This window comes from Jaculus jaculus, chromosome 14, assembly GCF_020740685.1.
Source record: "Jaculus jaculus isolate mJacJac1 chromosome 14, mJacJac1.mat.Y.cur, whole genome shotgun sequence".
In the NCBI taxonomy this organism is placed as follows: domain Eukaryota; kingdom Metazoa; phylum Chordata; class Mammalia; order Rodentia; family Dipodidae; genus Jaculus; species Jaculus jaculus.
The window spans coordinates 54373173-54398386 of record NC_059115.1 but is presented as its reverse complement, the minus strand read 5'-3'; the positions used below and the strand labels follow the sequence as shown (position 1 = coordinate 54398386).

Here is a 25214-nt window from a genome sequence, read left to right as displayed (position 1 = left end):
TGGGGAAACTGAAAGGCTATAAAGAAAATCTAAACACACACACACACACAAAAAAATATCCTCTGTCTCTCGACCAGAACACTTAACATTGTTAAGACATAGTATTCCCAAGACTTGTATGTAGTTAAAGCAATTCTTATAAAAATTTCTAAGTTTTTTGAAGAAATTAATAAGCTGTTCCTAAAATTTACATATATATGCCAAAGGTCTAGAATCACCCAGTCTTGAAAAAATGAAGTAAGAAGATTTATGCTTCACAGTTTTGTGCTATAGACCAGCAGTAAGCAATACAATGCACACTACTAGTATAAGAGTGGCCACAGGCCAGTCGAATGAAATTTGAGAGGTAAAAAATAAAACCGCATGCGCTTTCTTTCATCCAATTGAATGGGAAAATGTATTACTTACTCTTTTCTTTATTGCCATTGGTACTGTGCAAGAAGTCCCCATCAGAACGTGTTGTAGGAAAGTCATCTTCATCATCTTCTACCACTAAATAAAACACATTTAAAAATATTAGAATGAAAGAAAACAAGAAAAATGAGTTACCTTATTTCTGTGTTTATCTGAATTTATACACTAGATTCTGTGAGTAAAAGCTCTTCCTCAACTCTTATGTTGCCACTCATTATCAAGGAATGCTCAATGTTGTGGATGTAATTAAATTAGGTTAAAACTATCATTGTCATTGGGTAAAAGATGATTATTGAGTTATAAATTATTTTACCCTTTGTTTTCTTGTATCTTTCTATCTTGCTTAGGACCACTTCAAGAGGCCTAGAGAAATAGCAGACTTATAAAGAGCCATCTCACATTCAGAACCTATCCTAGCTAGTCTCAGGGAGTTCTTAAATGGCTTCTATATATGCAGAGAAAGGTCAATCTGTGCCTACCCCTTTTAGCCTCTACAATTCCAGACAAATAAAAGCCCAAGCAGTATCTTGTGCTTTTTCATCACTTGAAAATCTTTCTATTCACCTTCAAATTTTAACCTGCTGCTGTTTACTAACATCAGTTATTTACTTCAGCTCAATGAAAAGATCCAACTGACATTTTTCCATTGCCATTATTCTCACAGACTTACTTTTGGGCCAACACTAAACATGTTACCAGATTCTATAGATCTTTATATTCTCAACAATAATTTACAAATATGATAAAATCTAGAAAACCCATTAATATGGCAATACTGCTCTTCACGAAGGGCATGATATACAAAAAAAAAAACATTTCTGAATTATTTTGATTTATGTTTGCTTTGGATAAGTATATTTGTTAGCAAATAATTGGAATCTGCTGCTGCTTATTAAAGTTTATTTTCCTTGCATCTATGCTCAGATGAAAGTCATTCTTACTGCAGAACTCACACTTCAACTATCCCTAATTCAGGAGTATACAAGGATAACCTTCAAGCACCTTCTCACTTAAAAAAAAAAATCTATCTATCTATCTATCTATCTATCTATCTATCTATCTATCTATCAATCAATCAATCATCCACCCACCCACCCACCCAGTGACTGCATGACTACCACACTTTGCTTGTGTGGAGACTTTAGGGTCAGTATACCTTCTACCTCATTTTGAGACAGGGTCTCCAAGCTTCCGGAAACTTCTCATGTCTCTGACACCCTTTTTGCCATGGGCACAATGTGATTACAGAAGCCCACTATAGCTTCCTGCTCTTATATATGTGTGGGCACTGGCGCTCAGGTCCCCAAGTTGTGTGGTAAACATTTTATTCACTGAGTCTTCTCCCAGTCCCCAAGTGTCTTTTGTTTTAAGGTCCTTACTTCATTTCCCAGAGGCTGTTCATATTTCCCTGTGTGTTTTGGCATCTTATCAATGAAAAACTAATGTTAATTATATACCATGCATTTCTATCTTATCTTTTTTTATTTTTTTTGTTTATTATTTATTTGAGAGTGATAGGCAGAGAAAGAGGGAGGGAGGGAGGGAGGGAGGGAGAAAGAGAGAATGGGTGTGCCAGGGCTTCCAGCCACTTCAAATGAACTCCAGACACATGTGCCCCCTTGTGCATATGGCTAACGTGGGTCCTGGGGAATTGGGCCTTGAACCGGAGTCCATTGGCTTCACAGGCGAGCACTTAACCACTAAGCCATCTCTCCAGCCCTCTATCTTATCTTTTTAATAGCAACAGATATTTCATTTTATTTGTTCTTGATTTTTTTATACTCCCACAATCTGTAGGATATGTTTCTTTGAAAATTCAAAATGGCCTCTATGGACTGTGTTGTCCACATTTTGACTGCCTTTCCTTTTGCTTTTGGAAGGCTTACTGACAATGCTGCCTTCTATTTCTACTAGAAAACTTACCCATTCTCATCAGGGAACTTTCAAAAAATACATTCTTAAACTCTCCCATTCCTTCTTGCATGCTCCTTAATACCCTGATTCAGTAGAACTAGGATTCAAGGTATCGTGGTGATCAGGCTGTGCCTTGCTTAAAGTTGTGTGAAACAGTGGCTTTCTGCTCCTGCTTTGCTTCGTGCAACTCCATTTCATAAAGCAGCATTTTGCTCCATTTTGAGTGTAAGTACAGAGGAAGAATGGCTGCATCTTGGTGGTGTGCATGGACACTCCCACTTACCACCAGCCATAGGAACATACTGATAAAAACCTTATTCCTATATGTAAAAAGTTACCACCTATCAAAAGTAGACTGGGAACAGAGGGTCACATGGGCAAATTAAAACTATCACAAAAGCCTCTAACCATTAAGCAATCTCCCCAGACCCCTCCCCCCCCATTGTTTGACTTATTCATCTCCATGCTATATCTGACACTGCTTATGCATCCAGGGAAACCTCTACTTCCCCAGCTCCCATTGTCTAATCATGTCTGTATTTTATTTTAAACTCAGTTTTGTTTTTCAGCTATGTTATTCTAAGTGCCTTCCTATGTAGCTACCTGTCCTTTCATCCATGGGAATTTATCTGTTGTTAAAATTTTATATATATATTTTTTACTGGTAATAACTCCACCTTATTTTCTTATGACATCTTATGCTAGCACCAGGCTCCTAGCTCCCATAGAATTTGTCCGAAGAAGTATCTACTATGAAAATTCAACATATGTAAGAGTAGCCCTATAAACAGACTTGCTATGCAATCTTTGCCACTTAACTTCTTGTGAAATTCTCTCATCTGTAAAAATGAGTATTTATAATTACATGTTAAGTTTACTATAATAAAAGTCTGATAACTAATATAACAGACCTTCACCTACATGGTACATACCATATAATAAAAATCACAGTGACATTCCCTTAAATTAATTTCTCTCTATATGTCATGCTAAAACCGAGGGTTCATTTATTGTTTATTTCATTAATTACTATAATGGTTTACTACATAACTTTAAAAAAAAATCTCTTGCCATTCTAGTCTACATTAATTGTTTATAAAGATTAATCTTTACAAACTATCAATTTGTAGTTTGATCCTTGCTTAAATGGCAACTTTTCAAATTACTGATGGGAAAAGTAATTTTTATATTAGATACCCACTGTTCTTAGATTTAGTACTCCACTCAATAAATAAATAGCCTACCAATACCAAATAGAGATTTTCAACCTTTTAAAAAGCCCAAGAACACACAAAACTAATGATAAAAGTTACTGTGGCTGAAAGAGTAACTTTTTCTTTCCTTTCCAACAAGCTACATCTTGTTCATTCGTTAGCACTGGTAAGGAACTCTTAAAGATATGTGAAAAGTTTTAAACCACCGTCCTAGTATAAATCCTTCAACTTAATCAGAATGGCCTTCTTTATCTACATGCAAATTCACTATGCTAAATCTCATCTTTGGATTTTGCTTATTCTAACAATCCCAATCAACCCTATTAATAATGGCAGCTATGCCTGGTGTGATAGTGCATGCTTTTAATCCCAGCACTTGGAAGGCCGAGGTAGGAGGAGTGCTTTGAGTTCAAGTACACCCTGAAACTACAGTGAATTCCAGGTCTGCTTGGGCTACAGTGAGACCCTACCTCGAAAAACGAACAAACTAACTAACTATCATAACAGCAACTATTATTTATTGAGTTTTTTTTTAATATATTTTTTTAAATTAATTAATTTATTTATTTGAGAGTGACAGACACAGAGAGAAAGACAGAGGGAGAGAGAGAGAATGGGCGCGCCAGGGCTTCCAGCCTCTGCAAACGAACTCCAGACGCGTGCGCCCCCTTGTGCATCTGGCTAACGTGGGACCTGGGGAACCGAGCCTCGAACCGGGGTCCTTAGGCTTCACAGGCAAGCACTTAACCGCTAAGCCATCTCTCCAGCCCTATTTATTGAGTTTTTGATGTTAAACACTACTAACATGTATGTGTTGTGGTGGTTTGACTGAGGTGTCCCCACAAACTTAGGCCTTCTGAATGCTATGTTCCCAGCTGACGGAGATTTGGGAATTAACACCTCTAGGAGGCAATGTATTGTTGGGGGTGGGCTCATGGGTGTTATAGCCAGTTTCCCTATGCCAGTGTTTGGCACACTCTGTTGCTATTGTCCACCTTATGTTGACCAGGGAGTGATGTCCACCCTCTGCTCATGCTATCGTTTCCTCCTGCCATCATGGAGCTTCTCCTAGAGCCTGTAATCCAAAATAAAACTCTTTTTCCCACAAGCTGCTCTTGGTTGGGTGATTTCTACCAGCAATGAGAACCGGACTGCAACATATGCATATACTGAGGAAACTTAAGTTGAGAAATGTTAGGTAATCTACTGCAAGTCATTAAACTAATAATGAACAGAACAGCAAATTTAGAAGTACTACTTTTAAAGTGGTATACATGTATTTCTTGTATTTAAAATCAAACAATATACTTAGTTGAAAGGTAATGTCTTGCATGTCTGTAATCTCAGAATAACCTGTACCTAAAGGGCTATTAATTAACCCTTACTGAAATGTGCATGGGAGCTAGGATGTGCAGGGATCAGGCTGATTGTCTCATATGTATTCTTAAAAACACTAGCATTTCTTAACATTAGCATGGGAATTAGTTGTAATGGTCTGAACTGCCCCCTTACTGCCATTCCTATATTGAAATTCTAGTTTCCAATACCTCAGAAAGTGACTGTATGTTAAGAATAAATAAGAATGAGGACATTAGAGTGGGCCCTAATCTATCATCAGGTGCTCTCATAAGAGGAGGACATCAAAGCACAGATTTGTGCAGTGATAATGAGAAAGCAAAGGGAGCAGACAGACAGCTATATACCAGATACAGTCCTGGAACAGATCGTTCCCTCACAATCCTTGGAAGACACCAACATTGCCAACACCTTGATACCAGAACCATGAGAACATAAACTTCACTCAAGCCTATCAGTCTCTGGTACTATAGCTAGGGCAGCTCTAGCAAAATAATACATTTTACTGCCATTTATTCAAACATGTATCAAAGCCCTCACATTGTAAGAAGTCAACAACTTAATTATTTAAACGATAAAGAATTCTTGGCCTACTTAATTCTATTTGTTTGTTTATTTATTCGAGAGAGGAAAGAAACAGACAGGCATAGCGAGTAGGGGGAAGGGAGAGAGAGAATGGGCATACTAGGGCCTCTAGCCACTGTTAACAAACTGCAGACACATGTGCCACTTTGTGTATCTGGCTTACATGGGTACTGGGGAACTGAACCTGGGTCTTTAGGCTTTGTAGGCAAGCACCTTAACCACTAAGCCCTCTCTCTCTCTCTCTCTCTCTCTCTCTCTCTCTCTCTCTCTATATATATATATATATATATATATATATATATATACATTTTAAAATCTCTCTATATATATGTATTTAATCTATACATATGTGTGTGTGTGTGTATATATATATATATGCATATGTATATGTATATATATATATAATTTATTTAGTTTAGAGAGAGAAATAGACAGGAGAGAGAGAGAGAGAATAGGTGTGCCAGGGCCTTCAGCCACTGCAAACAACTCCAAATGCATGGCCCCCTCCCTTGTGCATCTGGCTTATGTGGGTCCTGGGGAATTGAACCTGGGTCCTTTGGCTTTGTAGTCAAGCATCTGAACCTTTTTTTAAATATTTTTTGTTCATTTTTTATTTATTTATTTGAGAGCAACAGACATAGAGAGAAAGACAGATAGAGGGAGAGAGAGAGAATGGGCGCGCCAGGGCTTCTAGCCTCTGCAAACGAACTCCAGACACGTGCGCCCCCTTGTGCATCTGGCTAACGTGGGACTTGGGGAACCGAGCCTCGAACTGGGGTCCTTAGGCTTCACAGGCAAGCGCTTAACCGCTAAGCCATCTCTCCAGCCCAAGCATCTGAACCTTTAAACCATCTCTCCAGGCCCCTCTTTTAGTTTTTTGTTTTTTTTGAGGTTGGGTCTCACTTTAGCTCAGGCTGACCTGGAATTCTCTATGTAGTCTCAGGGTAGACTCGAACTCACAGTGATCCTCCCACCTCTGCCTCCTGAGTGCTGGGATTAAAGGCGTGCACCACCGTGCCTGGCAGTCCCCTAATTCTTAATTTAGGCAAAAATTAACTTTTTTTGAGGAATATTAAGTTTTTTGTTTCCCTGTAAGGCAAAACTGAACAAGTTTACTCTTACCCAGGAATCTTTAAAAACAACGACAAAAAAAAAAAAAAAAAAAAAAAAAAAAAAAAAACTGGACAAAAGACAGTGATTCCTAAGAGTTGGGAGACAAATGCTGTGAGGTCAATGACTACTCCAGCACTCTGTATGGCAGCTTCTAAGCTGGATAATAAAACCAGGGAACCCAGTATACTGAAATCAGATGTATCTCAGCCCAGAGACCAAAGGCAACTAGATTTCACAAGGAGATAACTAAAGAGAAGGCTAAACATAGAGAGTCCATGGAGTCCAACAAAAGGGTTACTTTCAATATTAGCAGGGGCTGATACTATATGCAAACAAGGAGACTACAAATGCTAGGGAAAACCTTCTGAAAATGTTAAAACTACTAGAGCTTATGTGGGGAAGTAAGGAAAAGTACCTGTTCTTATAGTGCAGACTAGAAAGCCTCATAATTCATAGGGAACTAGCTAGAGAATTCAGAAAACTCTTGTTTCAGCAGTGGAGAGAAATGGTAATTTCATGTATGTGTGTATACATGTATGTATATGTATGCATATATATGTATATATATATATATATATGCATATGTATACACACACACCTACATACACAGACACGTATCTAAAGTGCTATAACATTACTTTGAAGGTAGAACATGGCAAGTTAAATATGTAACTATAAACCCTAAAGTAGTCATTAAAATAAAGAGTTCTAGTTATGAAGTCAACATAGAATATTAACAGGAATTATAAAAAAAATCCAAAAGAAGGAAAAAGAAACAGGAAACAGAAAATACAAGAAATTTACTCACATTAAACACATTTAGAAAGATCACAAGAAATTAAACCATGAAAAACATTTTTTTACTAGGAATGAACTTAGTACTAGTTGATAAGAATACTTCATTTTTACCTTCATAGTAAATTAAGAGAATAACTGAAGAACACAGATTGACATCAATAGCATTCTCATCCCTATCAAAGGAAAAATAATTCCAAGTCACAAATTAAAAGTTAATCAAAGATATCTTTTTCCAAATAAAAACTCAAGCTGCGTGTGGTGGTGCATGCCTTTAATCCCAGCACTTGGGAAGCAGAGGTAGGAGGATCACTTTGAGTTCCAGGCCATCCTGAGACTACATAGTGAATTCCAGGTCAGCCTGGGCCACAGTGAGACCCTATCTTGAAAAACAATACAATACAAAATAAAACAATCACTAAAATTATTTTTGAATGTACATGTAACACAATTTTGTTTTTTTTCTATGAGAAAAAAAAGCAAAGGGAAGGAAGGAGAAAAAGAGTTAAAGAAAGAAAAGGGAAAGACAGGAACAAAGGGAGACAAGTCAATAGATGAAATATGGAGCATTTCATAAATATACTCATCAAGGAGTGAATTTTTGAGACATAATAACATGAGACAATCCACAAATATCAAGCTGTCTGATACTATATTTAAACAGAACAGAGTATCATTTAAATGTCTTCAATGGCACCTGGTATGGATGATCAGAGAACAATCAATATGTTATTAAAGTACTCAAGTTACACAACTTACTACAACTGTTCCACTGGTAGTTTGTGAGGGAAGTGACTATAATCACCTTTACTACTTAAAGTCATTACCTGTTAAGATCAAGAGGCTTTAGCTGCATTCATTACACAGTAGAACTAGTGGAAATACCTTTATCTCTCTGAAGTTCATCCTTGGAGACAGCATCAGCACAGGCGTCAAAGTACTTCTGGAGAGTGTCAACTTGTCTACATAAGATGTCTCTAAACGTTTCCATTTCTGCCAACTTCTCACGTAAACTGTGGCCTTTCTGCAGAGCAAAAAGAGGAGGGATAACTAAAACAAAGCTGAATTTTATTCGTTTCTCTGGCATTGCATTGTTTTTAAGGTTAGCACCTATCACTAAGGGACTGGGATAAATAGCACTCTCAAGTACAATGCAATATTGCTAGAAATATGGCTTGAAAAGAGCTTATTGAATGGCTTGACAGTGATAAAACTGTAGGAAATAAAGTAATAATGCTTGATAATTTGTTAATATAACATGTAATATTTTGAAATTAAGCACTGTGAAGAGAAACTGACAAATTTTGAAATGGCCAAGTACACTAACAGGCATCTTTCAAAGTAACGTGAGTGTGAGCTAGGGAACATCTAGGGAGGATATCTAATCACATGAAAGTTTTTACCTTTCATTGTATTCAAGTTATTTGGTGTCTTTTCTCAAAAGCAAAAACAAAAGCAAAAACACAAAAACAAAACTGAGCCTGCTAGGGAAGTGTGCTACTGCTGAGCCACATCCTAAGATATTGGCCCATGTGGATACAGTTTACTTTTGTATTGGCAAATTCATTAAGCATTCTTCAGATTCTCTTTTGAAACAATTTGTAAGTTTATATCTTTCTTCATTAATGAAGGAAGGCAATAAAATCTGACATATAGTTATTTTACATTTGTATAAGTTAATATTTTATCCAATTAAGTTATTCTAAAACAACTTCAAATAAATTATATTGTAGAAAAATTCTTTCAAAAACCTATCAACCAAGTTGTGCTCACAATATCCAATACTAAAGTGAAATGATATTGCTGTCTGGGAAAAGGCTTAGTGTATGATTGCTGCTCAAGCTGGAATATCTGAGTTCAATTTCCCAGACCCCACATAAAAAGCCAGAAGCCATGGCAGGTTTTTGTAATCCCAGCAAGATGAGAGGTGAAGATAGAATTTTCCAGAAGCTCACAGTGAGTGCAACACATTACAGCAGAGCAAGATCAAGAGAAACAATGCCTAAAAGTGAAGTGGAAAAGCGAGGATTGAACCAAAAGTTGTCCTTTGACATCCCCATGTGCAAACCTGCACTTATTCACAGAAGCATGCACATACACAAAATGATATTGTCCTCATTTAAAGCATTCGTAACTACAAACCTTGAATGAAGAGGTTGATGTAGCAGAATAGCCACTAGCTCCAGACACCAGTGACACCATCGAGCCATGGCGACGCAAGCTGGATTCAGATCCATACCCTGACTCAGTCTAAAATGAAAGTAAAAACTATATGAGAAAAATTTACAGAATATTTAAGAGAAAACAAAACCCAGTAAGATCATCACAATAATTAGCAATTTGGATTCACATAAGAAAGTCAATCTATTGATGTAAGCAATACCTTGTAATTCCTAATTGATATTTACTGTAAAAATTTACTGCATGTGCACTACCTGCTGAGTTACCACACTAATGGAGTATTAAAGCCAGATGTAAAATGGTGCATGCTTCTGTAATCCCAATGCATTAATGGCAATGGATGGCAGAGCCAAGAGAATTCAGAAGCTCACAGTCCAAGTAGACTGGCCTATCTAGTAGTAAAGCAAACAACAGAACCTGCCTCAAAAAGGAGATAACTGACACCCTGATATTGTCCTCTGACCTCCAAACATACATTGTACTATGTGCATTCCCATACACACACAGATTAAAAAAATAATAACTTGCTTTTTATGGGGGGGGGTTCACCTCCCCTGAACTTCCAGGTCCCTGCTCTGGTAAGTCCACCTCATTTCAATCCTGCTGGGCTGAGATGGGGTAGAACCTCTGCTCTCACATGTAATCTGTACCCCCTCCTGCCTTCCATATGGTAGGAGCTCTCTGTACTTTTCTTCTCTTAATCTAATAAAGTCTCTTAAAAAGGAAAGGTGAACTATGTAACTGTCCAATAAGGAATGAGAATAGAATAGTGGTTAACAGAGGTTGGGAAGGAAGTAGAGAAGAAGTTACTAGATATAGAGCTTCAATTGAAGGAGATGAAAAAGTTTTGGAGATAGAGTGGGATAGTTAAGTATCATTAATGTACTTAATGTCACAGAACTATGAGCTAAAAATTATTGAAATGGTAAATTTCATAATGTCTTCCTATAATTAAAAAAAAAAAAAACAGCCGGACGTGGTGGCGCACACCTTTAATCTCAGCTCTTGGGAGGCAGAGGTAGGAGGATCACTACTAGTCCGAGGCCACCCTGACTACATAGTGAATTCCAGGTCAGCCTGAGCCAGAGTGAAACCCTACCTATGGGGAAAAAAAAAAAAAAGAAACCAGCAAAAAAGTACTTTACAACAATTTTAAAAACAAATAAGGTGGAAGGGAGGGAGAGATGGGAGAAAGATGGACTTTCAGTCCCATTTTTTTTAATAGATGAGTCACTTATTCTAACACTGCGAAATATACTATCCCAGTAAGGCTCGTCCTGTCACACCCATCACTTTGTCTTTATTATTTTCAACCATTCTTATTAAATCATAATTACAGTATTTATCACAAAATTATAATACCTTCCATTTTAAAACTGTTACTTGACTTATGATTGGGGCAAACTGGAATTTTTCTTTGTATCATGCATTGTTAAGTCATGAAAATAAGTGGGGCTGTTGGATGTTTAGACAGAGACTCAGCATTGCTATAATACTTTCATTTCATTTTAATATGATTGGTACTTTTCAGAACATCAAATTTACATCCTATTCTCCTTAATATGAACTATCAATGAGAACTAGTAATATTTGATGGGCAAAGAAATTTAATATTTGAAAAACTTCCAAGCACCTGAAAACTAAGGATTTTGGATCTGATTACTTTCTATAGTTACTGTTTATTATTTTTTTTTTTAGATTTTTAAATTTTTATTAACATTTTCCATGATTATAAAAAAATATCCCATGGTAATTCCCTCCCTCCCCACCCCCACACTTTCCCCTTTAAAATTCCATTCTCCATCATATTACCTCCCCATCACAATCATTGCACTTACATATATACAATATCAACCTATTAAGTATCCTCCTCCCTTCCTTTCTCTTCACTTTATGTCTTTTTAACTTACTGGCCTCTGCTACCAAGTATTTTCCTTCTCACGCAGAAGTCCAATCATCTGTAGCTAGGATCCACATATGAGAGAGAACATGTGGCGCTTGGCTTTCTGGGCCTTGGTTACCTCACTTTCTTGAGGCTGATCTGGAATTTACCTCTGCCTCCCACTGCAGGGATTAAAGGTGTGTACCACCAGGCTGCAGTTACAGCACCCCCCCCCCCAAGGTAGTGTCTCCCTCTATCCAGGCTGACCTGGAATTTATTCTATAGTCTCGGGCTGGCCTCAAACTCACAGTGATCCTCCTACTTCTGTCTCTCAAGTGCTGGGGTAAAAAGCATGTGCCACATGCCTAGCTTTTACAGTTATCTTTTTTTTTTTTTTTTAATGCCAAGCATGGCTGTGCATTCTTTTCTTAAAAATTTATTTATTTATTTGAGAGGGTGGGGGGAGAGAATGAGTGTGCCAGGGGCTCCAGCCACTGAAAACAAACTTCAAATGCATGTGCCACCTGTGCATCTGGCTTACCTAGGTCCCTAGGTTTCACAGGCAAATGCTTTAAATGCTAAGCTATCTCTCCAGCCCAACAGTTACTTTTTGAAGTTACAGCGAATCAATTGCTTTTTTTTTTTGGGGGGGGGGGGGATCAAGCCATCTGCATCACATCATTTGATAGAATATCATGTCTATGATAGTTTAAAAAAGATATTTATAGTTAATAGCCTTACTTTCTTTTAAAATACTTTAAAGAGCAAAACAAGTTATACTGCAAATCATTTTAGTACGAGACATTAAACTCCTTCTGTTCTTCCTTTTTCTTGAAGTCAGGGCCTTGCTATGTCTTGCAATTGGCCTTGAACATGATGGTATGTAGCCCAGCTGGCATCCATCCATCCACCCGCCCACCTACCTATCAAAGGTACTGCAGTTAGTTAACCCTGAATTTTCTATCAGATTACACAGATGAAAACTAGATAGGGGGCTGGAGAGATGGCTAAGCAGTTAAGGCACCTGCCTGCGAAGCCTAAGGACGCAGGTTCAATTCTCCAGGTTCCACATAAGACAGATGCACAAGGTGACACATGCATCTAGAGTTCGTTTGCAGTGGTTAGAGGCCCTGGTGTGCCCATTCTCTTTCTCTTTTTTTAAAGATTTATTTATTAGAGAAAGATGGAATAAAAACTCCTTTTTAAGACTTACACTACTCAACATCTTAAAGCAAAGCAGCATCTTAGTGACAAAGTAAGGTAAGTACTTTGGTAGCAGGAAAACTATCAGTGAGATGCATATATAATTGATTAGATGTAAATTATACTTCAGGAAAACTGATTTAAACAAAGCAAAACTACTGGTTGTGGTGGTTCATACATGTGATTCCAGTACTAACTAACTAGGGAAGCTGGGGCAGAAGAATCCTATTTGTGACCAGCCTGGATTACATACCAAGACTCTTGCAGCCACCCCCCCCAACACACACACACACACACACACAACAGTATCTATGACAAAAGAGGATGCCAGGGAGTGATAAAGTACTGACTCCAAAAACATACAAAAAATTTAGAGGTATCAATTACATTTGTCAAAATTCAAACCGAGTTATTAAAATAGGCACAATTTAAGAATGTAAACTGTAGACATAAAGGGACGAGAAAGGAAGGGAGAAGGGTACTTAATAGGTTGATACTGTATATATGTAAGTACAATGATTGTGATGGGGAGGTAATATGATGGAGAATGGAATTTCAAAGGGGAAAGTGTGGGGGGGAGGGAGGGAATTACCATGGGATATTTTTTTATAATCTTGGAAAATGCTACTAAAAATTAAAATTAAAAAAACGAATGTAAATGGTATACTAATAAAACTGATAAAGATATGCAGATTTCAGAATCAAAGAATCAGGTCAAAAGGAAATTACAATTATAGCAATCGTAGTTCATCAAAAAACTTATCTAATCATGAGAGTCACTAGAAGTTCCACAGTAAAGGTACTGTGTAACGCCTAAATGCCTCTAGGTTTTACTCTTTACACAACAATGTTACCCCCAACCCCTGCTGATCCTCCTACCTCTGCCTCCAAGTACTGAGATTAAAGGCATGCGCCACCACACCTGGCCAGTAACGCTAATTCTACAGCATCTCTACATTTCTTTTCTGTTTTATTTTAAAGACAGTAAGAGAGAAATAGAGAGGACAGAGAGAGAATTGGCATGGCAGGCCCTCAGCCACTGAAATCAAACTCCTGATGTTTACACCACCTACTGGGCATGTGCAACCTTGTGCTTGCCTCACCTTTGTGCGTCTGGATAATGTGGGATCTGGAGAGTATAACATGGGTCCTTAGGCTAAACAGGCAAGAACTGCTAGGCCATCTCGCCAGCCTAAGAAATAATGTTATGTTTTTCCACCTCCACCCAGTTGGGGTAGAGGCCAGACTCAAGTGTTTCTAAGCAGCACAGGGTAAGAGTCAGAGAGACCAACACACATCTGGGGTTGCACCAGAAGAGAAGAGGGAAGGGTTGAAAGGCTGCTGCCTTTATAGTATCAGTTTCAGGTATGTAAGGGGAAGACCTGACTGGCTAGTAAATTTCATGGATGGATCTCAGAGCCAGCCACCTGAACTATTTTATTTAGAAAGCATGCTAGAAAGTGGGCAATGGGTGTTCTATGGATGAGTCTTAGTTAGACACAAGTTCCATTATTATCAAGAGTTCTGAGTTTTGTTCTTTTGTCAGGGTGAGGTGGCATGTAGTTGGTTCTTTCTGAGCCTCAATCTCTAACTAGAACTGTCTTTAAAAAGCTTTCTCCTATCCTCTTTCACTATCACATTCTAACTAAGACTATCAATTTAGAATTCAAGTAGTTACCACAGGAATATTACCCCCTTCAAAATATCTGCTCTAAATCTCTCCTAAAAGTTGGTTTGTAGCCAGGTGTGGTGGTGCAAACCTTTAATCTCAGCACTTGTGAGGCAAGAGTAGAAGGATCACTGTGAATTCGAGGCCACCCTGAGACTACATAATGAATTCCAGGTCAGCCTTGGCTAGTGAGACTCTACCTCAGGGAAGAAAAAAAAAAAGGTTTGCAATAAAAACTTTTTCCTTCCCAAGTTAGCTGTGTTTATAAGTAGTACTCCTGAATGTTTTATATAAACATTGAAAACATCATGCATAGAGCAAAGTTCACTTTTAAATATGACAGTAATGAGACCTTACCTTTGTTATTAAAAATCCTTTTCAGCCAGGTGAGGTGGCACACGCCTTTAATCCCATCACTCGGGAGGCAGAGGTAGGAGAATCACTGTGAGTTCGAGACTACCCTGAAACTCCATAGTGAATTCCAGGTCAGCCTGGGGTAGAGTGAGATCCTACCTCAAAAAACAAAGTACTTTTCATTCAAGCCAAAACAAAACAGCATCTTTTGGCCAGTAGAGGGAGTCATCAGCACTTTTCAATGGTACACTTTGGAGGCTGATACAAAGGTTACTATTGGTCAAACCACAACAGTAACCTTTGGACTAATTCCTTTACAGGCATCTTTATCCTGTGTACTTTGACTTTTAAAGAATATTTAAAAGTATTATGAAATATATCATATGGGTCAAAGCTATGAATTTAGCAAAATTTTTAGAAATACCTAAAAACTGCTTTGAAAACTCCCTTAAAGTCATTAGGTAAAAAAAAGAAAAAAAAAAAAAGATAGAAACACTACTATTTTGTATAGTATGTTCATCAATTCAGGTAAATACTAAAAGAAGTCATATACAAATATATAAATATGGCAGACTGGATTTAAAATTTTTTAAATAACACCTGCTGTGGTAAATAAAAAAACTTACTCTTTTTCCCAGTAAGCTCTAGCAAGAAACAGCAAAGAAACTGAGGCAGAAATTAACTAACATCCTCAAGGTATCAAAAATTACCTAAGTTACTAATGGTATAGTTCCCTCTTTGTCTCCTCTTTTGGCTAACGTCCACTGCATCCATTTTATTTACAGGAGCACAAAATACAAGACTGAGTATTAATATTAACATCAAAACAGAATATTCTCTGAAATTCTAAAATCCTACAAGGTCAAGTAAGTGAACTGTGTTGTGAATATCTGTACATCTGACTTAAAAATTATTTTAAAGTAAATGGAGAAGTTGTAGGTTCTGGTTATCACAGAGTGTTCAGTATCAGGGTCAAGGGTCCCAGACCCCAAGCAAACAGCTGTAACACTGGCTGTTGCCATTATCAGAGGCCTGCAAGGGGTAACCTTAGAGAGTGTCACTACTCCTGCTGTCAAACAATGAGGGGAGAAAAAGTTGCTAGAGGTCACCACTTGAAGAACTTCTGTCTACCCGTGATTCCTACCCAGGAATAAAACAACACTCAGCCAGTAGATTGGAAACAGTCTGAACTGATCCAACACGTTTCTAAGTGTTTTGGTCTTGTTCTTGAAATTCTCCCCAGTGCAGTCAGAGTAATCTTTGAGAACACAAAAACTCTTATTTCTTGTTTTAAATTCTGTTTTACTTCCTATTTCTCCTAAAATCAAGAAGATATTGCTTATAAGGTCTTGATACATGAATTCTAAATTATTTTCATTTACTATCTATTATTTAAAATATTGTGTATCATGATACTGAAAACCTATGACAGAGGAAGTTATGAGCCCTAAGGGTGTAACACCTGCTGGTGTCTGGCTAAATGCATATGTTATGCTCACCAAACTGCCCTATAAACACTTCTTTTAACATTCATATATTAGTGCTACTCTCACTTTTGGATGTCTGTGACCTCTGGGATGATTCAAAAGGCACCACAGTGCTGAGAAATTACAGAGGAGTGTTCAGCACTGAGACATCTCTATCACACCTTCTAAGGCTCTGGGTCCATTGTGGAAGAGGTGGCAGAAAGAATGTAAGAGCTAAAGGAAGGGTAGGGCTGCTTACAATGCAATCTTCCAGACACAAAATGGCATGAAGAACAATGACCTCACAATACCTGGTACTACACAAGACCCTCAGGAGAAAAAAAGAGGATGATATCAAAATAAAAAAGAGACTAATTGAGAGGGGGAGGAAATATGATGGAGAGTGGATTCGTGAAGGGGAAAGTGGAGCAGGGAAGGAAATTATCATGATTTTATTGACTATAATTATGGAAGCTGTCAATATAAACTAAATGAAATAAAAAATATCATGTATCAGTACCACTAGAATGTTGCCTTTTGTTCTAGCATACATACATTTGCTCTAAGAAGATATTTTCTGTTTTGAAATAGGAATAAAAAAAAGGAATCAATGTAACCACAGTTGCACAGTTTAGTATTATTAAGTATATTGTTGTATAACCAATATCCTGAAAATCCTGAAACCCTAAAACTCTATATGCATTAAACAGTTTACCGTTTTTTCCTACTCTTAAGTCTCTGACAACCATTATTCTAATTTGTTTGTAAATTTGTCTGTCAGCCGAACAAGTAAAATCATATAGAACCTATCTTTTTATAACTAGCTTATTTCAGTTAGCACAATGTCACCATTCATTATTTACATTGCACCCTATTATAGAATGTACCTTTCAAAGGGGGAATATTACATTGCTTGGATATAACCACATTTTGCTTATTCATAAACTGATATATACTTGGGTTGCTTTCATGTTTTAGCAATTATGAAAAAACACTGCTATGAATGCTGGTATACAAACATTATCTCCAAGATCCTTAAATTCTTTTGGGATCATACCCAGAAATGGAATTGTTGAATCTGTTCTTTTCTAAAAAAATGTTTTTGAGGAATCACCAAACTATTTTTTACACACTGAACTGTTTTATATCCCCACCAACAGTACACTAAGGTTTCTAGTTTCTCTACATCTTTGCCAACATTAACTTAAAAAATAGCCATCCTAATGGGTATGAGGTGGTATCTCACTGAAGTATTGACTTGCAATTTCCTAGTGACTAGTAATGCTGAATATTTTTTCATATGCTTACCAGGCTTTAATTTTTTTCTTTGAAATAACTCTTCAAATCCTTTGCTTATTGAAGTATTTTTTTTAAGTTTTGGAAGACTTCTGTATAATCTGGATTTTATTTATTTATTTTTAAAAATATATTATGTATTTGAGAGAGAGAGCACACTCACGCAAGCGAGAGAAAATGGGCACATCAGGGCCTCCAGACACTGCAAACAAGCTCCAAGTGCCACCTTGTGCATCTGGCTTACGTGGGTTCTGGGAAATCAAAGGCCCTTAGGCTTAGCAGGCAAGTGTCTTAACCACTAAGCCATCTCTCCAGCCCTAATCTGGATTTTAAAAATAATTCTGTGTGTGGTATGGTGTATCCACAGGAAAATTTTGGTGTCCTTCTCAAATGTTCATGGTGTATTTCCTTGAGTCGAGACCTCTCCCTCAGCTCAGAGCTACCATTTTTGCTCTGGGAAGTGCCAGTGACTCTCTGGTCTCTGCTCCCCATGGACTAGGGTTACAGACATGCATGGACAGACCCAGGGGGAAATCAAAGGTTTTGACACTTTGTGGGCCTGCATATTTGAGCACTGAGTGCTCTTAACCACTGAACCATCTTCTCTAGCCATACTCTGAATTTTACTTACTTATCAGATATATGATTTGCAAATACTTTCTCCTATTGGGTAGTCTTCCTTTTCTGCTATGTAAATAGGGTATCTAAATGCAGAACATCCTTTCATTTCCTTATATTGAATTTTTTCCTTGTATTGAATATTGGTGTCAAGTCTAATAAACGATAGCCAGATACAGTGTTGTAAACTGTTCAGTTTTCTGTAAGACTCTCAGAACCCCTTATTCTCAACTTTTCCCCTCTCCCCTCACAGGGTAGTATCTCCTCCCTCAAAGGGCATGTAAGCCTTGTCCCTCACATTCTAAGTTTTCTCTTCAGTTTCTTGCTAACCTAAGGAGCATGCCAATTTCTCTCTGTCACCCTCTCCTGACACATTTTCCCTTTCCCTTCTTATATTTTTATTTTCCCTCCTCTCTCTGCCCTCCACCTTATCCTTCTGTTTAGAGTTCTCTCACTTTCCTCTTCTGTTCATACGGAGCTTCTTTCCCTTTCTCTCTCCTCCATCATTCTTCACATTTATTCTTTGAGAAAGAATTTCTCTCTGAAACTAAAGCTCGCCAATTAGCCAGTAAGCCCTAGGAATCTTCCCATCTCTGCCTCCCTCTGCTGGAATTACAAGAGCTCTTTGTCATACCTGCCTTTTTTATGTGGGTACTGGGGATGTTCAGCCCTCATGCTTACAGGGCAAGTACTTTACCACCCACTGAGCCACCTCCTCAGTCCCCATAGTTCATATATTTTGGTGGTGTATAATTAAGTATGTAATTTATAATCATTATCTCTTCCTGCTGTAGTAAGTCTTTTATTAATATATAATATTCTTATTTCTTGTGACTTGTTCTGACTGAAAGTGTGTTTTGTGGTACAATTACAGCCACCTCTCTTGATCACTACTGGTATAGTTTTCCCCCATCATCTAAAATGAGTGTCATGTAGATAGGAAGAAGTTATATCTTATGCTTTTACTCACCTGCTGTTCTGTCTTTTCTTTTTTTAAAGGAATTCTTTTGTGTTTTTAAAAAATACTTTATTTTTATTTATTTGAGAGAGGACGAGAAAGGGAGGGAGGGAAGGAAGGAGAGAAAGAAAGAGTGAGTGTGTCAGGGCCTCCAGCCACTGCAAACAAACTTCAGATGCATGTGCCACCTTGTGCATCTGGCTTATGTGGGTCCTGGGGAATTGAACCTGGGTCCTTCACCTTTGCAGGCAAGCTCCTTAACTGTTAAGCCACTCTCCCCCCCCCTTTTAAATTTAAGGAACTTTATTTATTTGAGAGAGAGGGAGGGGCAGATACAGGGAGACAAAATGGACATGTCAGGGTCTTTAGCACCTGCAAAGAAACTCCAGACACATATGCTATCTTGTGTATCTGGCTTATATTACTTGAGTCTAGGGGAATGGAATCTGGGTCCTTTGGCTTTGCAAGCAAGCATCTTAACTGCTTAGCCATCTCTCTAGCCCCGCCATTCTGTCTTTTAAATGTCAATCTCTGTCTTCTAACTGGAAAAGTATAAATAAGGAAGTACGTCAGCCACTTCCTATTTGTATCCTACATACATTCTTATATTTTTTGGTGCCATGCTTCATGAATTATTGTCTTTCTTTTTTCAGTTGATTTTATTCTATTTTATTTTTTGGCAAAGCTTAAATTTCTATTTTCTTCAAATCTTCCTTAAGTTCTTAAAACATCCTTATGGCAGTTGTTTTAATGTCTTTAGTAAGGTTAAACAACAAACCATTTTTGTTTAATTTTATTTATTTATTTGAGAGTGATAGGCAGGCAGAGAGAGAGGAAGAGAGGGGGGGGGAGGAGGGAAGAGAGAGAGAGAGGAGGGAAGAGAGAGAGGGGGGAAGAGAGAGAGGGGGGAAAAGAGAGAGAGAGAGAGAGAATGGGCAGTCAGGGCCTCCGGCCACTGCAAATGAACTCCACACGAATGTGCCCCCTTGTGCATCTGGCTAACATGGGTCCTGGGGAATGGAGCCTCAAACTGGGGTCCTTAGGCTTCACAGGCAAGCACTTAACCGCTAAGCCATCTCTCCAGCCCCAACAAACCATTTTTAAGAGCAGTTTCTGTTGATTTTTTTCCTTTTAAAAGGCTATACTTTCCTGTTTCTTTGTATGAAGTGTGATTTTTATTGTTGGTACAAACAGAGGAGATTTGAATCTAATAGTGTGGCTGGAAACTAGATCTGCTTCTTCCCCAGGGTTTATTCACTGTAAAAACACAGGCAGTCTCTGTGCTGGGGATCAGGCTAGGTTGTAAAGTTAAGTTTCTCATAGCATTTTCCCCTGTTCATGTAGTCACTTTTTAATTTTGCTTATATATTTAGCTGGCCCCCAAAAAGGGGTGAAACTGAGAAAAATGAAAGCAGAAGGAACAGCCCTGGCAATCACTTCAGGTGGAGGGAGAGGGGCTTGTCACAATGTACAGAGAAGGATGCAACAATGACTGTCCAACTCCTTACCTATGACAAAAGCAGTAGCAGCAGAGGACAACTTTCCAACTTCTGTACTCTGTACTCACTCCTGCTCCCACCACTGTGTGGCAATAAAATGTTCTTAATTAATCCATATACTGGTCTTGTAATGGGGTTTGGGAGATTCAAGAAAGGTGTTTTTTTTTTTTTTTTTTTTTTTCCCGAGGCAGGGTCTCATTCTAGCTCAGGCTGACCTGAAATTCACTCTGTAGTCTCAGGGTGGCCTTGAACTCATGATGAACCTCCTACCTCTGCCTCGGGGAGTGCTGGAATTAAAGGTGTGCACCACCATGCCTGGCTTCAAGAAAGGTTCTTAAATTCCAAACTCTCAGCTCATGTCTGTTTTATCAAAGAATTAAGATAAAAGAAGACTGAGAAAGATAATGATTAAATTATTACATATATTTAGGAAAGTATGGAACCAAGAAATCTTGATTAAATAAAAATTCAAGGGCTAGAGAGATGGTTTAGCAGTTAATGCACACACTTGCCTGTGAAACCTACAGACCCCAGGTTTGATTCCCCAGTACCCATATGAGCCAAATACATAAGGCGGCACGTGTGTTTGGAGTTCATTTGCAGTGGCTGGAGACCCTGGTGAGCCCATTTTCTCTCAACCTCTTTCGCTCAAGTAAATAAATAAAACAGTTTTCAAAAAAATCAAAAGTAGTATTAAGCAACTATGCAAAAATGGCCTTTGCAGCATATAATTTCACTCTCTTTAATATCTTCCATAGTAACAATATGGAGTAATTTAAATCTAGATTTTTTTTCACCCTTATGTCTTTCCTAGCTAAAGAAACATTTTATAAACCAATTATATACTAAGAAAAGAAAGAGAAGTTGGGTGTGGTGGCACACACCTTTAATCCCAGCACCCAGGAGGTAGAGGTAGGAGTATGACTGTTGTGAGTTCAAGGCCAGCCTGGGACTACACAGTGAGTTCCAGGTCAGCATGGGCTAGAGTGAGATCCTACCTAAAAAAAACAAAGCAGAACAAAAAAGAGATATAAACAGAAAATACCGTAAACCACTGAAATTGTTAGTGGAAGATATACAGCTAAGTATTATAAAAACTTACAAATGAAGTAAAATAAGACAAAATTGTGAAATACACTTTTAGGACCACATACTAATAATAAATACCAACTAATCTGTTTTTAGTTTTAGCCACAAGTAATTATGTAATTAATTGGAACTGGAACAGGGGTGGCCAATTATATTAACTTGGCATGGAAAGGCAATCAGATTATCTATTCTTTTTTTTTTTAATTTATTTACTTTAGAAAGTGTCAAGAGATTAGGACAGCAAAATTTGAAGGTGAAATGAAGCCAAAAGATAGAGAAAGGGTCAAGATAAGCCAAGGAAGCAGAAACATAGAGTTCTAAGGAAAGGAGGGCAAAAGTTATGAAAAAATAAGAACTATGAAAGAGAGGGGAAATAAGAGGATGAAATTAACCTGCCTAAACTGAGGCTGGGAGTAGGGGATTACAGAGTAATTGAGTTCTATTAACAGTAAGAGCACACTAAAAACATAAATTCACGTTTATAACTTTCTTAGTTTAGGGCAACTTTATCATTTGCCATTGAATACAGGTTGGCCTCTACTCTCTGTGACCTAATGAGCTTAATCAAAATGAATCAGTCTTTTACAGCAACATTAGTATTTTTCAAAACTGATTTGATCTAAGCAGGTATCTATGTTCAACTTCAGCAAATATGACAAATTGTCATCTATCAGCAGCATATGAGATCACCTGCTGCTCCACATCTTCACTAACACTTGGTATTAAGCTGTGGTTGTGTGTGTGTGTGTGTGTGTGTGTGTGTGTGTGTGTGTTTCCTTTGTGGCTCTGGTGATTAAACTCAAGGCCTTGTAGAAGCTGCCACTGCTCTACATCCTGAAGTCCCTGGCCTTTTCCCCACTTACCCAAATTTTCTAAACTTTCATATTAAAATCTTGTCAAGTTACGTCTTTTGTTTTTATTTTTTATGAGAGACAGAATTGGTTTGCCAGGGCCTCAGCCACTGCAATCAAATTCCAGACACTTGTGCCACCTAGTGGGTATGTGCAACCTTGCACTTGCCTCACCTTAGTGCATCTGGCTTATGTGGGATCTGAAGAGTCAAACATGGGTCCTTAAGCTTCACAGGCAAGCACCTTAACTTCTAAGCCATCTCTCCAGCCCAAGTTAGGTCTTTTGAGTGGACTATACAGTCAATATGATCAGCTACTTAAGAGCTTCTTTCCTCACTGTTTCATGTAAAATACTCAATTTTTCTCCCAAGTGGACAAAAGAGAAACTTTCCCAGACAGAATTTTTCTGAAAACTCTAAAAATTACTGATCCTTGTTCCTTCTATCTACAATTACTTACTTTACTAAGTATTCAGGTAAAAGACCAAGTTTAAATGTCCATCGTTGGCTCAAGAAAATCCAGCTTTTAATAAATAGCAAGCGAAAGACTCTGGAGGAGTCCTCACTATCACACCTGCAGGGCCCAGGAAACATTACAGAGACAGTGGTAGATTAAATATGAGTGATGTGAATAAATAATTTTTAAAAAAGGACTAGAGATGGCGGAAGGAATGGCTTAGCAGTTAAGATGCTTGCCTGCAAAACAATGGACCTACGTTCGATTCTCTGGGGTCCATGTAAGCCAGATGCATAGGTGGTACATGTGTCTGGAGATCATTTGCAGTAGCTAGAGACACTGACATACCCATTCTTTCTCTCTGTGTGTATCTGCCCCTCTCTTCTAAATAAATAGTTTTTTTTTTTTTTTTTTTAAGGGCTAGAGAGATGGCTAAGCTGTTAAGACACTTGCCTGTGAAGACTAAGGACCCAGGTTTGACTCTCCAGTACCCATGTAGGCCATATGCACAAGGTGGTACATGTGTCTGGAGCTCATCTGCAGTGGCTAGAGGCCCTGGCACACCCATATCCTCCCTCCCTCCCTCCCTCCCTCCCTCCCTCCCTCCCTCCCTCCCTCCCTCCCTCCCTCCTTCCCTCCCTCCCTCTCTCTCTCTCTCTCTCTCTGCCTCTCTCAAATAAGTAAAATAAAAACTTAAAAAAAAAAATGAATGATGCTAGCCAGAGAAGTTCATTCAGGGAGATGGCACTAAACACTGAGGAGAATGAAAACTCACTAAGATAGAAAATAAGAGGGAGCTAAGAGCTCAACACTAAAGACATACAACATACCCTTCAAAGCTCAGGGAACACTGTGGAACAGGGGACAGAATGAATGTCAGAGACATAGGGTGCAAAGGTATACTATGAGGCATTGTCCTCCCTACAGAAACCACAGTGATTAGACACCCCCATTGAGAAATGTCTTCAGTGGAATGCAGATGGAGGAGAGGGGAAAAAAGAGGATAACTGGATGGGAATACTACCAATTTGTAATATGTTCATATATAAAGATTCCCAATAAAGATTATAATAAAAACAGCAGGAAAGCCGGGCATGGTGGTGCACGCCTTTAATCCCAGCACTCGGGAGGCAGAGGTAGCAGGATCGCCATGAGTTTGAGACCACCCTGAGACTACAGAGTTAATTCCAGGTCAGCTTAGACCAGAGTGAGACCCTAACTTGAAAAACAAACAAACAAACAAACAAACAAACAAACAAACAAACAAATAGCAGGAAACCAAAAGTGAGAAAAAATGAAGTTCCTTTACAAAAACTTGACACAGTGTTCCATTTCAGAACTCAAACACACCATACTTGACACACTGTTTCATTTCAGAACACACACACACACTCCCCTACGGAAGGTTATTATTTTCCTCATTTCATCAACTCCAAAGTTCTGGCATACTGAAACAATCTATAAGTGTTCAAATCAGAAGAAATGATTTACTAGTCTTTTAGTATGGATTACTACATCCAAATTAGGAATTAACTCCTGCCACCAGGAACCAAGCAAACTCCTAATCTCCTAAACTGTTTTTTTCTTGGTTTCTAGATCTAGCCCAGGCTGATCTAGCATTCATTATGTCATCTTGGGCTGGCCTTCAACTCATGGTTATCCTCCTACATCTGCCTCCTGAGTGCTGGGATCAAAGGCCTGTGCCAACACACCCAGCTTCCCAAACTCCTGATCTCAGTGAGCAAAACATCCAAAGAAAGTATATGATTCTATGTATTGGTTGTTCTATGACTGCTCTGAGAAAATGGCAGTACCTTGGCAACCTTAGCAATTCCTAGTCTTGCCTTTCCTTTAAAATTTAAAACTCCTGAATGTAAAAAGGAAGTAAAATTAGATTTTATTTTCTTTCATCATTATCTGATACAAATAGATGAAGGGAAAGTAGTTTTAATATCCTCATCAAATTATGTAATTTACATAAATTATGAGTTCAAAAATTATCTGTTGCCTCTGTCTCTATCTCTCATTAAATAAAAAATGAAGTGTTCTAAGGTTAAGTCAAAGGAAATCAAAGTATTAAGCAGAAATTACTTCTCCTTCCCTCTCTTGTTGGGCTTGGGAGCTCATATTCGTATGCCAGCACTTGGGAGGCAAAAGAAGGACTACCATGGACATATTTACGTTAAGAAGCTATTTTTAAAAAGGGGGTAATGGGAGAGATGGCTCCATGGTTAAGAGCATTTCCTCTGCAAACATGAGGATTTAAAAATGAATGGGTGCAGAGCAATGGCATCCAACATC

At 38.1% G+C, this 25214-nt stretch overlaps 1 protein-coding gene across 2 annotated transcripts in view; it reads right to left on the bottom strand.

The window, feature by feature from the left end:
- The window catches only part of Cert1 (ceramide transporter 1), a 118086-nt gene that overhangs the window by 39837 nt on the left and 53035 nt on the right, over positions 1-25214 (bottom strand). For both annotated transcript variants that reach the window (XM_004651531.2, XM_004651532.3), the window contains exons 4-6: positions 9534-9641; positions 8277-8415; positions 409-492 (exon numbers count right to left, since the gene is read on the bottom strand). In XM_004651531.2, the coding sequence (XP_004651588.1) occupies positions 409-492; positions 8277-8415; positions 9534-9641 (331 nt within the window). The remainder of the gene's footprint in view (positions 1-408; positions 493-8276; positions 8416-9533; positions 9642-25214) is intronic.